Consider the following 13,193-nt stretch of genomic DNA (forward strand, 5'->3'; position numbering starts at 1 on the left):
TAATGAATGTGTATAGAAAACAGCAAAATGATATATTAGTAAAAGCTTAAGTGTCATACATTATCTTTGAGGGGACAAAGGACAGAAGAGGAGAAAGGAAGAGAAATGGGGACACAAAATGTTTATCTTTAACTAACCTGCTTAAAAGAAGTCATTTTTTTCACTGATTGAATCCTCACATTGTCCTTGGTAGCAAATGTACACTACTTTCTCATCCCTGTAGTTGTATTCTATATGTCACAATAAAAATCTACTAGAAATTTAAAGGAATTAAAATGTGAACAAATATCCAGACATAGAATATATCATACATAGAAATGGCAACCACATCAATAGATTAGATGTCATATGAGATTTTCATTCAGTTGTTCATTACACACAAACACAGAAAAAAACATCTGAGGAATAGCAAGCTACATACTAAGTTTGCCACTTACATTTTTAATCTTTCTCCTTAATAGTTATTTCTTTTTTTATGAAGATGAGACTAGGCCAAGTACTTGGAAGGTATCCTTCCACTTTATGGAAACATTATTACCTTGGAGGAAATTATATTCCAGTAGCATCTGGTAAATTAGGTCATGTATGAAGCAATAAAAATACCAGGTGCTCTTAATTTCTGTCTTTTTTCTTCTACCTTCCCTTTCTGTGTTAGTAAAATCTCAAGAACCAGCAAGGCAACAGACTGCGAAACAGGAAGATCTTGGTTGTATCTATAGTTGACATAAATAAAGCTACAGATGGTCACAAAGTCATTTTAAAAAAGAAGTGTCATAATTTGATTTTGGTAGCATGGAAATTCTATGTGTCATTTTTTATAGGGAGGAAGAGCTGTGCACAGGTATCAGATAATGAACTTTGTCAGCAAGGGTGCTGTTTACTTCAGGAAGGTTATATCAAGCTGGTAGAAAATAGCTTATACTATTAAAAAAAATTCCACCAAGGTATTTGTATTACTATAAAAAGAAGGGGATTGCAGCTCCTAAAAAGGGAAAGAACAATAAGCGATTGCACAAAAAGAAAGAGCACCCTGATCAATTTGGCAGTCTTGCTTTGATTCTGTTAGTGGTCATTTATCAGTCTCTCCTAACAATGTATAAATCTTGATGCCTCTTGGAAGTCATCTTGCTGGTATTTCAACATGATCAGGATTTTGCACAGCTTCTAGGTGCATCAGTAAATGTTTCATGTAATTTTGACAGTGTGATAATAATAAAGGGTGTTTTGATGATTATTTTACTATGAGGACATTAAAATTCAGACTGATCATTCTTGTCAGACTTAAATGGTCTATAATATCTGGCTAGATGTCATACATGTTCATAAATGAGTAGCTGGTCTTGATGACAGGAAAATATATGAATGCGTTAGGGAACACTGAGGGACAGCAATGGTTAATCTACTGCATTAAAGTCAGTGCACATAGAGACATTTTGAATTCATGATGTTTTATGTTTTCCCTCTTTTTCCATGCCTCAAGAACATATTATAATTACTAATGCTGAAATTGCTCAGTAAAGAACCTCAACAATTCTAACATCTAAGCTAAATGTGTAAATACTACCGAGAGAAGAGGGAAGGAAAGTGAAGGGAGAGGAAGAAAGAAAAAGAAAAAAAAGAAGGATGGGAAATATTTTGTTATTGATGTATGCTGATGCATGTAGAGTTAATAGGATAAAATAATAATAAGGACATCTTGAATTTTAAGAGAAATTCCTATGAATGACAGTCACACCTACCTTTAAAACAATGTAAAGAACAACATGCAAATAAGAATCAATAATACATTATTTTTGAATACTTTGGAGAATGGGAATTTTCATATAATTATCTTGAAATTTCTCAAATCCTTTAGTGATTGTCAGCCCAGCCCAGCCAGAAATTATTAGGCTTAGGAAGACCTGTGTTATAGATGAATGGGAATATAACTTAATACAGTAAATACTAAATTTAATAAATTCATTCTTTTAAATAAAAAATATCAGAATGTCCACTGCCTACAACAATTTAGCTCTTTTGAATTTCATAGATTTTACACAGGTCAAAGCTATCTTGCCTTAACTCTTAACAGCGTAATATTTTTAGTAGCTCTCTTAAAGCTATAAACTTTTAAATGGGTCTTGAAATCTCAGTTTAAAAAAGATTTTCAGTTGTTATAAAGGAGAAGGAAACAAATGATGGCATTTCACTGTGTATTAGGAATTGATGCAAAGTTTGAGGGATTTCTAAGTAGGAATTGTGACCTGAAGGTCATACTGGAATTTTTAGAAAAATCAGCTAATAAATAAAATGGAAATTCTTTTAAAACAGTTTTTCTAATTAATTAGCTCAAATAATTCTGAAATTATTCTTGGATAGAAAATGTATTTCTTATATTTTCCATTGTTTGTTCAGTAAAATATGATTTATAACATCACACTATCACAAATAACAGTAAAAGAAGAATTTGAATCAGAATATGACCCATGAAAACTCGTATATGAGGTAAGTTAAAGAGAGCAGTATGTAGTGAATGTGTTTTGTATGCCATATGTATGTAGTATAGTAACATCTGTCACCAAATATGTGGAATTTCTCTCTTACTGCAATAATACGGTAATAGGTAAACATAGTTAATGTAAAATAAAATAAAATAAAATAAAATAAAATAAAATAAAATAAAATAAAATAAAATAAAATAAAATAAAATATTGGATTACTTTAGAACTCTGCAACAGTAAACAAATATAATAATGAGTTTGGATAGTGTTAAATAGACAGAAACATATTTTTTTCCCACAGAAAGCACATACATACACAAAAATAAATTAGTTTCATAACAAAGGACCTTTTTGTTTTCATTGCTTTTTGTTGTTGTTGTTTTTGTTTGTTTGTTTGCTTGTTTGTTTGTTTCCCCCCTCCAGGCATATAAAGTAGAAAAGCAAGAGAATTGGGCTGCTTACTCTACACCAGATTTAAATCTCCTTTGAGTGCTGTGCGCTAAAAGCATCATTGCTGACTTGCAATCCAGATTAAGGAATTATCTTCCCACAAACAAAAAGAATTAAAACTGTTCTTTTCATACCTTGCTGATTTAATGCTTGCTTAACTATATCTCATTCTCTTTGAACTACAAACACATGGATCACTCTCCATTTTTTTTCTTTTTTTTTTCCTTTTTTTTTGGTTTGTTATTTTTTATTGAAAAATCTTACACGTATGACGAAAAGTCATGGGCAATATCTTTCAGTTCCATTACAAAATCTGTCATATATATATACGTATATATATATATATATATATATATTTAGTACAACTAGAAGCAAATCTACTGAATTGTGTGAATCAAAGATTGTCTACCAAAATGTAACTCAAAATTAAATACCTATGTTGCAGATTATTAAAATTATTTTGTTTTTCTCTGATAAAGCTGAAGGCCTTTTTCACATAATTGATAATGCTGGGATACAAAAATTCCAAAACCTTGATTTCCCATTTCCCAGCCTTGTGTCACCCATAGATCAGAATTTTAGTACAATAATCTTTCTCTCAGAAAGAAGTACTTTTAGAGTGAGCATCATTCTCTGTGGTGTACCTTCTGTTCACAAGTAAAATCCTACAAACAATTCTGAATACCTCTCAGTAATTGCTGGCAAATCAAATCATTGCAAGTTAGGTATAAGCGAAAGATTTTGCAGGAGCAGAGTCTAACTTAGGATTTCATCTACAGATTACCTAAAACAAAACAATCTGAAAGAATACTTAAAAACACTAGTTTACTGGTATATATGCCTTATTATCTAATAATAAATCATGAAAGATGAAGTATAAATAGTCAGAATCATAAAAAAGTTGTCTTATTCTAAGAAATCCTACTTAAAATGATACCGTATTTTAACCAACAGCAGTTATCCTTCTGTTTTGGCACTCCTGAAACAGCGTAGAAATTATGTGTATTGAGACAACACTTTTGGGGAAAATACATGTGTGCAGTAAGATCTAGAGGTGGCTTCTGGAGTTAATAGTATTACATTACTTAACATAAGAAAGAAATTTAAAAGTCTTTTACTGTGATTCATCATCAGCAAAAGATAAAGAGAGGGAGAAAAGCAGTCTTTGAAGCATATAGGATGTTTGACCTTGAAATTAAATCTTGCTTTAATAACACTCCCAGCAACCTCTGTAGTCTTCTTTCCAAAAATGCAAAATACAAATATTTTATTTAAATGTCTCAGACTTTGTAATGGCTCAGAAGAACAACTGCATGTCCTTGTAGCTGCTCTCCTTTCTGAGAGATGAATGGTGGGCTCAATTTCTTTACTGTAATTTCTCCATTTCCATGCTTCATTTCCTACATTTATCTGAGACTGGAGAAAAATCAGCATGTTCTGACAAGTCTAATACTCTGAGGCAGTAAAATGGACCTGGACTTAGTGGAGATCAGTGCTCCAAAATAAATATAATGCTTTATGTCAAATAATAATAAAAAAGGTTAAATTCTCCTGTACAAATCAGAAGAGATAATAAAAAATAACAAATAGATAGCAACACCTTAAATATACCTACATGAGCATCACAAAACTTTTCAACCTTAAGGACATCCCTCCATATTTCTCATTTTATGTGGCTTATAAAATATGCCAGTATGTTGACAAATTCAGAATTTCTTAAAATAAATTGCAATTTTATTTTTCATAAAACTACCCCAAAATTTACAGAGATTTCCCACTAAATTGATTTGAAAAAAACGGAGACAAATAAAAAATGATCTGAATTTTTGTTTGTTTTCATGTCTGTCTTCTGCATTTGTCTTAGGAATCTGTATACAACATTGTAATGAAAATTTGCTAGAAAGTTTTCATTTGCAAATCCTGTATATTGTAATGTAGCGGAATATGTAATTTTTAAAAAATTTCATGCTTTTAATACATATACCATCGACTTTGTGTTCTAGACATAGCAATACTGTCAAGGCATCTGCCTTGACTCATTGAGGTTACCATGCATAGCATACTCTTGAAAGTGAGTTACCTCTGCAGGTATCTAAGGGTTGCTATCTATTTGAATGTGTCTGAGCATTTCATTTTATTAAAAATGATATCAAATGCTCATATATTTTGTGGTCAGTGCAGTCTCTAGGACAAGTCTAATGAAAGTATGCTCCACCAAGGCAAAAAAATAACCTAAAAAATTAAAAATGGAGAAGTATTTACAACTTTTTTTCTGTCTGTAAGGTTGAGATATTTTGTTTTAGTATTCCTCAGTGCATTTTCAGAGAAAGATTCCAAGGCTATGAGTATAAGCAGTCTGGACCACTCCCATACATATCTGCAAGCCTTTTAAAGCGAGGGCCCCAGTCACTGAGGTAATCATAGTTCTGGTCAGAGTTTGAGCTTATCGAATCTAATGAACTGAGAGACTCTGCCACCGAGCCATTCCCCTCAAATGCATATGTCTGCAGGGAGTCATAGGGTGGTGCACAAGGGTCCACGTCAGCTTCTTTTAGTCTCTCCCAGATAAATTCTCTAAAAATTACATTATCTGGGATGCTTTTAAAAGTCGGTCTGCTCAAGAACTGAATTTCAGGTGTCACATCCCTCCTGGTCTTGGTGTCTCGGATGATGTTGAGGTTTCTTAAGGCAGCCATGTCAAAAGCCTCAGTGTCTTCTTCTCCACCACCCTCATCATCATATCTGACGATATTTTCTCTGATATCTCTCTCTTCATCAAAAATGAGGGGTTCTTTTTTCCGTCTCCTCATGGTGACAATCAGCAAGACAAGAACTGGAATGCAAAAAGATTGAAGTTTTAGAAATGTTAAAGTTTGCTCATATTTTTCATAGGGGTGAAAGCACTCATTAATTTATATGGTAAAGACACAATGAAATTGCAGGCAATTTATGTAGTTAGACTTCAAATCTAGCAGGTTCTAAAGTGGCTTTTAAGCCATGAGCTTTTCATTTGTTAAAGAATTTATTTCCAAAGCCATTTTGAATTAATGTCTTCATTTCTAATTCTATATCCTATGTTATCTGCTAAACATAAATTTCAGGACTGATTCAGTCTTACTATACAATCTCACAGCCGTGAAATAAAAAAGGGACCTTTTCTTGTACTCTTAATTGCCTAAGCAGTAAAAGCACATTCATAAAGTAACTGAATAGAATTTAACAACCACATTTTGGGAAGTGCCTGAATTAAAGTATATGGCCAATCTCTTTCCCTTCTGGGAGAAAAAACCAAAAAAAACCCAAAAAACAAAAAAACCCACAAAATAAAAACACCCACCCATATTACTAGATCAGGGATGACTGAATTATTAAGCCATGTGTAACTTAGGACTCTTTTACAGACATAAATTGAAAAAATTTTTAGGTAAGACTGTACTTTCCTTTTAAGTCCAAAGCACTGTACTTCAGGTATATGAATTATTTCTAATGAGAACTATCAGCACTGGATTTTATTGGATCAGCTAGCATGAGAAAAGATTATTATTTTTAAATTCTAGTCTTTAATATTTCCTTTAGCTCAGAAGTTAATGCTAAATTATGGTGACACCCAAAAATACTGTGAGCAAAAAAGTCAAGACTTCCCTTTTTCAAGCACAGATTTGGTAAAGAAGCGTCACTAATGGCACACAAAACATGGAAGCCAGTAATATTTCACCCATATGTATAGGACATGAATCATCCTCCTACAAAACAATATTATCTTGTAGCATTAGGATAACATTTGCTGAGATAATGATACTTCTAGAAAAGAGAAGGCATTTCTATGTTTGTAAAAATATTAGTAACTTGAACACTAAGCATAATTCCGCATTCAATTGATCTGTTTGGATTTACTGTTTATTTTTAAACTTAAGAATATATTGCTGTATGCATTCACATATCTTAGTTTTGACTTCTATTCTTAGAGTACTTTGATATGAGTATTAAATGCTTCATAAACTTCTGGAAAATAAAAAGCTCATTTAGATAAAATCAAGTATGAACTTCTCTTGGCAGTCTCAAAAGCATCCTCTATAAATTGTACATAAGTCGCCCTGAAAGTAATACCTCTTATTTAGTTCCATGTAAACAACAACAGATGAACCACACCACTCATCACCTCACTATGCTCTCATTCACTTTCTAGTCTCCATAAATGTTCAGGGAGCATTTATGAATGTCCATGGGTGCTTTTTTTTTTCACATGGGGGATTCCAGTGACACATCTTTTCTTTATATGCACTTCCATGTCAGATGCTTTTCTTTCAGAATGCCCCTCTGCTGCCATCAGAGGGCAACAAAATGTAATGAAATATTGGTGGGAAGGTTCAACTTTTACTGCCATACAATCAACATCCACCTCTGATGTTGTGGGCCAACATCATAAAACAGGAGGCTTTACTTTCAGAGCAGCCCTTATATAATATAGGACACTCTTGAAAGCGTTTCCTTTCATGCAAGAATTTTTAAAAGTATCAATCCAAGCTCTTTCACTTTTAGCCTCTATGAATCCTTCTAGCCTCCCTGAATCCTATCTTGTCTATTGAATTCATACACCACTAGTTTAGGGTACTTTGCTTCAATAACATTTACATAAGCAGTTTAAAAATGTAGGACTTTGACCTTTAGAATGCTTTTATGAAATTTCAAAATATTCTGATATTTGCAAAATAGAAATTGAGTAGTAGATATAACAGATAGCAGTACTATCTTCATATCAAAATTATCAGAAAACAGTTGCACTGCAATTTTTCGGCTTTTTCCTATTATAAAAGATATTTATAAGTGAAAGACAAATTAGTTTGCTCACAGTGCTATTATACATTTAAGTCAAAATTGCTATCAACGTATTTTTTTTTAGTATTTTACTATTTACTGCCACAATTATTATTGTCATGTATGTAAGCAAATAATCATTTTATTTAATCAAGTGTAAACGTGTTTTTCCACTACTGTCATTCTTAACAGTGTTCATTTTGAAAGTTAAAGAACTGTTAATAAGTGAAAAAATATGAAGCTCTGTAGGCAAGTCCGCCTGAAGGTGCAATAAAAATCAAGAAGCAATGGATGTTTTATGCAGTATTCCTTGTACATCATACACTTGCTTGAAGCCAAGAGAAACCTGGAGTCCTTCTAAAGGTTAAATCTTTTAGAATAGATGGCTTTATGAGATTATAAATTTCTAGCCCTTCCAACAACTATGAACAATTATGTTTAACCTCTCAATGAACAAAGCTTTTAGTTGCATTTCAGCAACTGCAGAGATGAATACAAGTACAAAACAAATTTCACTGATATCCAAATCAAGTGAAAATTATTTTAAAACTGATCAATTTCTCACAAAGTGGTGGGTTTTGCTCCTATATTTATTGCAAAGCAGAGGTAAGACAGTAATTAGTGACGGTCTGAATATCTAGAAAAAATGATTTTAGGCTCTTTAGAGAAAAAAATAAAACATAGGGACACATGTATTGCCTTTCACTCTATGCTAATACATTGAATGATGCTAAAGAGATGCCAGGACTGATTTTGTGTGTGATTTAACATATAAATTGATAACCGATATTAGAGATAACTGAGGATTAAGACTGAATAATTAGAACTAATCGATATACATCTGAAATAACTTTTTTGTTCTGATTTACTTGAACTGGTAAAAAAATGTTGATTTTGTTTAACCAGTAAAACAGTCAATTTTCATTCTTGTCATCTGCATTTATGTGATAAAATTAATTTTATTTTTGTGTTTGTACAACTATAATCATAACATCGATTATGATGTTATGTCAGTTAAGCTAAATCAGTTTTTGAAATAATATTGAATGAAGGAAGAGATTTTTGCTTTGTCATTTGCAAGTTGTTTAATGGAATTATTTTGAAATTTCCAGTTTAGTGTGATCTAGTGAAAAATCTGGTTGATGTTACTCATGCATACTTCTCTGTTTCTGTCCTTTGAACTTAAGAAAACTGCAGCATAATTATGAAGAAGAAGTAATAGCTCCAATACAACTTGAAGAAGCCTACATGCAGAGCTGTACAGAAAATGATAGACCTAGATCACAAACATTGTAAGGCCCTGTACACACTACATAACAATAAGCCACCACAGCTGCAAGTTAACATGCACACTGGTTTATGCCTTAGCTGCATGAGTTGTAAAGCCAAAGACTGAAATCTTTTACTCATCTAACCACCACACTAATAACCTATTTAATTATATAATGCAGTTAATAGTACAGTCAATGAGATCTAGGAAAGCAGAGGCCATGGCTTAGGAAATCTGTATTTAATTCCCAAGTTAATAAGCTTCATGTATCGCAATTGCTTAATCAGTTTGGATTGCTATTTGCAAAGCAACTGTGACTTCTGATTGCCCAGACTTGTTGACGTTAGTAAGGTATATCATTTTCAGAGAACAAGTTCTGCACTGCATATTCAGACATCTTTTGAATGACTTAATTTGAATTACCTCCAGATTGAAACAGTGATTGATTTATCAGTTCTCCAGCTGTAAGACAAAGAGCCATACATATGAAACTGTTGCATTCTTTACCCTTTTTATTCATTTAAAGAATAAGATCCTTATGACCTGGACTGTTTCTTCCTGCTTAATAATTACACAATCAGATGTGTTGATTTAATTAGGTTCTGCTAAGTGCCATGAGAATAACATAACCGCCTCTCAACTGAAAAAAAATTAACAATTTAAATATATATTTTGAAATTTAATCAATGTATTATTAACTTATAAAGTCTAATGTCAAAAAACAGGAGATTTTCTTTACTACTTCTAAGGAAAGTCAGGAAATTAAAGGAATAGATTATATTCAGAAGTATGGAAGGTTAAAATCATGAAAGCAAATTATGTCAACCTAGCTTCCTATTGCTTACATACAAAGAAAATCTTTAACCTTTTGAATGAAATTGGGTTATGTACAACCGAACATTATTTGTGTGTGTGTACGACTTTATGCATATATTTTATACAAAACACTTTCAACATAAGCAGTTATTGTGTCTGGAAGATAGTAACTGAAAAACAAATTACCTTGAATTAAATTACCATCCAATTTAAGAGGAAGTAAATCTTTCTTATTTCACTAAGAATTATGTATTCTAAAAAGAATATAAGACAGCTCTCTGTATGCTTTTTATAGAATTGCAAACATTTCTTTATTATGCTTTTTCTTTAAAGCACAGCCTCACTGCAAAGTGAATAATTATAAAGGTTTTTGAATTATTAACCAAGTACTGGAATTTTCTTGTGCAATAAAATTTAGGATTTAATCTCTATCAGTCAAACTATGGAGTGAAATATATTTCAGTAAAATGTCTATAACTTTTAAAATGATTTTACTTTGAAGAAAATAGTTCTTTCTATGTTATATGTGATCATAACAAATTAATATGACATAATAATAATTTTCCTTCTTAACATTAGTGAAAACTTTGTGCTTATCTAAAACTGATCAGTTATTAAAATAAAAATGATTACACTGAGAAATCTCATTGATGCAAAGTCAGTATTCACCAAGACAAATGATTATTTATTAGAAAAATGGTTCTAAGGAGCAAGAGCAAATATTAAAGCACACCAAACTAACATTCAGCAGACAAAAGCTTGTTGAGAATTCAAGATATTAGCACCAGAATGCATCTACTCGTGACATTTTGACATCTGTGCAAATCTCATCCATCTTTACAAACAGCTGAAGTCTATCTTTTATGCAATGCTACTTGATCTTCAGGATTTTTTTATTTTTATTTTTATCAGGAAAGTATGTGAAAGGGAAATGGGATTATAAAGGAAATTCCTAGCAGTACACCATGCAACTGGTCCAGAAACTGCCCTCTGGTAACAAATGACAGGAAGAAAGACTCTGGAATCAGATAAACAAGACTTGTTTGGGGTTTCACTGGAGATACATGATACTTAGGTATCTCTTACCTGTGAATATTGAAACCTGGCTGGAAACAAAACACCTTCAGGATCTAACATCAAATTGCAGGACTCAAAGCCAGGGTTAATATGCAAACACAGTGTAAACTGTGCCTGCAACTTTGAACTGTACCCCAAAAGAATGGCTTAGAAAAGAAGCAAAGAGAGTACACTGAAATGCCTACTTGGATTAACACTGGTGACACATTCATATAAATAAATTTGAAAGACCAATTCCTTGATAACTAAAATCAATGGCAAGGCAGTCATCTGCCAGATTCCTCTTCAGTGCACAGCCCATTATTCAAAATCTGTGCCCACACAGTTTGTCCTCAGTTCTTTACCAAATGCTTGTTTGGTGCAATCTAGAGCTGATTGGAATAAAAGCTTAGGTTAATTTACTCGTTGTGCTTAAGGCCTGGTATACTGAGTAGAAAAAGAGAGTTATTATTACTCGATAATGTGCTGTATCTCCAGTGAATACTGTTTAACACATAAGACTCCTCTTTCTGAAAAGCACATGTGCAGGCCAATCTGACTTTTAGCTGTGACAGTTTCTTATTCATTTTTCAGAAATTCATTTTTCATATATATATTAACAGAAATAGTGACATTCCAGTTTGGGATTAAATAGATTCCTATTACAGAATACTTAAGTGCATTTGACCAATACTTTAAATGGACAATTTTCTACTGTCATTTGACAGAAGACCATAGCACTGTGGATCTTTTAGAACTGTGCCATTTAACCTGTATGTGCAAATAAAGTTCATTAGGGAATACAGATGACCTAGAAATACTATAAGAAAAAACTTATTTAAGCATGTTCATTAAAATTGTTGAAAAAATTCACTTCCATTTCTTCTTAAGTTTAAGTCTAACGATATGTTAAGTAAGATTGAACAATCTTATATTGTTGGTTATTTTGTCACAAAGTAACAGAAGGAACATTTATTTGTAGGAGAAGGAATATACTGTCTAATCCTTATAGTGAAAAAAAAACCCCACAGTCAATGAGAAATCTCCTACACATGGTTAAAATTCTGCCACAAACAAAGGCACCAACAAAAATCTCTTGATCTGATGCAAGTTACTTGGATAACAGAAACAGATCATTCATTACTTGGACTACATGAATTTGGGAAGACTATAGTCTTCTTCCTCTTGGGTTGATATATGAATCCAGCAAATAGAGAAATCTTTCCAATGATAGCAACACTCAAGAAAATTCCTGTGCACTGAATTGGGACAAGTGGGACTTTTATTATATTTTTCTGACAGTAAGTGAAATTACACCTCTGCTCACCTGCATCTCACAGATGCAAGGATGATTCTTCATATTTGTTCCCTGATTTAGTCTTCTAATGCTACCATGCAGGCATGTTGTTTAAGGATTTGGCACAAAATGAGAAATGCTAACTAAACTAGGCTCTTGACACTTCTTCACTGTTTACGAACTGATTGCTCCCCCTGTCTTTTATACAGCTGTAGTTTCACTGCTTAACATAAAATTCAGCTGTGCCTCCAGTTGCAAGCTTAACAAATTAAGCTTGTAAATTATATCAATTGTATTTCCTAAATGTCTTTTGTTCTCCACAATTCAAGAAATGTTTTAAAAGAGTTATTTCTCTGAAAAGAGCACATGCTGATCTGAAAATGACCAGCTATTACACTAAACTAGGGAAATACTTCCATAAACTGTATTGTCTACTTCTTAAATAATGCATTTGTTGCAAATCATCTTTTTCCATCTAATGTTATTTCATATATGCCTCTGGAGGCAGCTTGTAAAAGAAACCAAACATTTGAACTTTTAAGTCCCAGACTGAGGATTTTGTGTAGTTCATGATGCAAAATGACGTTCAGCTTGCAATATTAGATATTCTATTAAAATTGTAGTAGTGATTAAAAAAAAAAAAAAAAAAAAAAGTAAGAAAAGAACTAAAGAACTGGAGATACATATATATTGTTACTTAAATAAAAGATAATAATGATGGGAAGAAGGCTTACCTAGCAGTGTTAAAACACAAGCCAATATTGCTATCAGGGCTCCAGTGCTAAGTCCTGCAGGCAAGATGTATGCCTCTGCATTGCATGTCTGAGCAATACCATCTGCATCACAATCACAGACTCTTATGGTGAGAGTATTAGTGCTACTAAGTGAAGGTGATCCGCTGTCCACAATGAATATTGGTAAATAGAAAACAGACTGTTCTTGTCTCCGGAAACCATTTCTTCTCGTTAATACAGTTGCAGTGTTATCTAGGTGAAGGAATAAAAGGATA

General features: G+C 32.4%; 1 protein-coding gene across 1 annotated transcript in view; it reads right to left on the reverse strand.

Annotated features, from left to right (window-relative positions):
• Window positions 1–2,669: 2,669 nt before the first annotated feature.
• Window positions 2,670–13,193, reverse strand: part of LOC128091125 (cadherin-7) — an 81,531-nt gene continuing 71,007 nt past the window's right edge. Inside the window, exons 11-12 of the mRNA XM_052704074.1 lie at window positions 12,919–13,170; window positions 2,670–5,763 (exon numbers count right to left, since the gene is read on the reverse strand). Coding sequence (XP_052560034.1) covers window positions 5,270–5,763; window positions 12,919–13,170 — 746 coding nt within the window. The 3' untranslated portion in view covers window positions 2,670–5,269. The remainder of the gene's footprint in view (window positions 5,764–12,918; window positions 13,171–13,193) is intronic.

Source organism: Tympanuchus pallidicinctus, unplaced genomic scaffold (assembly GCF_026119805.1).
Source record: "Tympanuchus pallidicinctus isolate F22 unplaced genomic scaffold, pur_lepc_1.0 scaffold5, whole genome shotgun sequence".
Classification (NCBI taxonomy): Eukaryota; Metazoa; Chordata; class Aves; order Galliformes; family Phasianidae; genus Tympanuchus; species Tympanuchus pallidicinctus.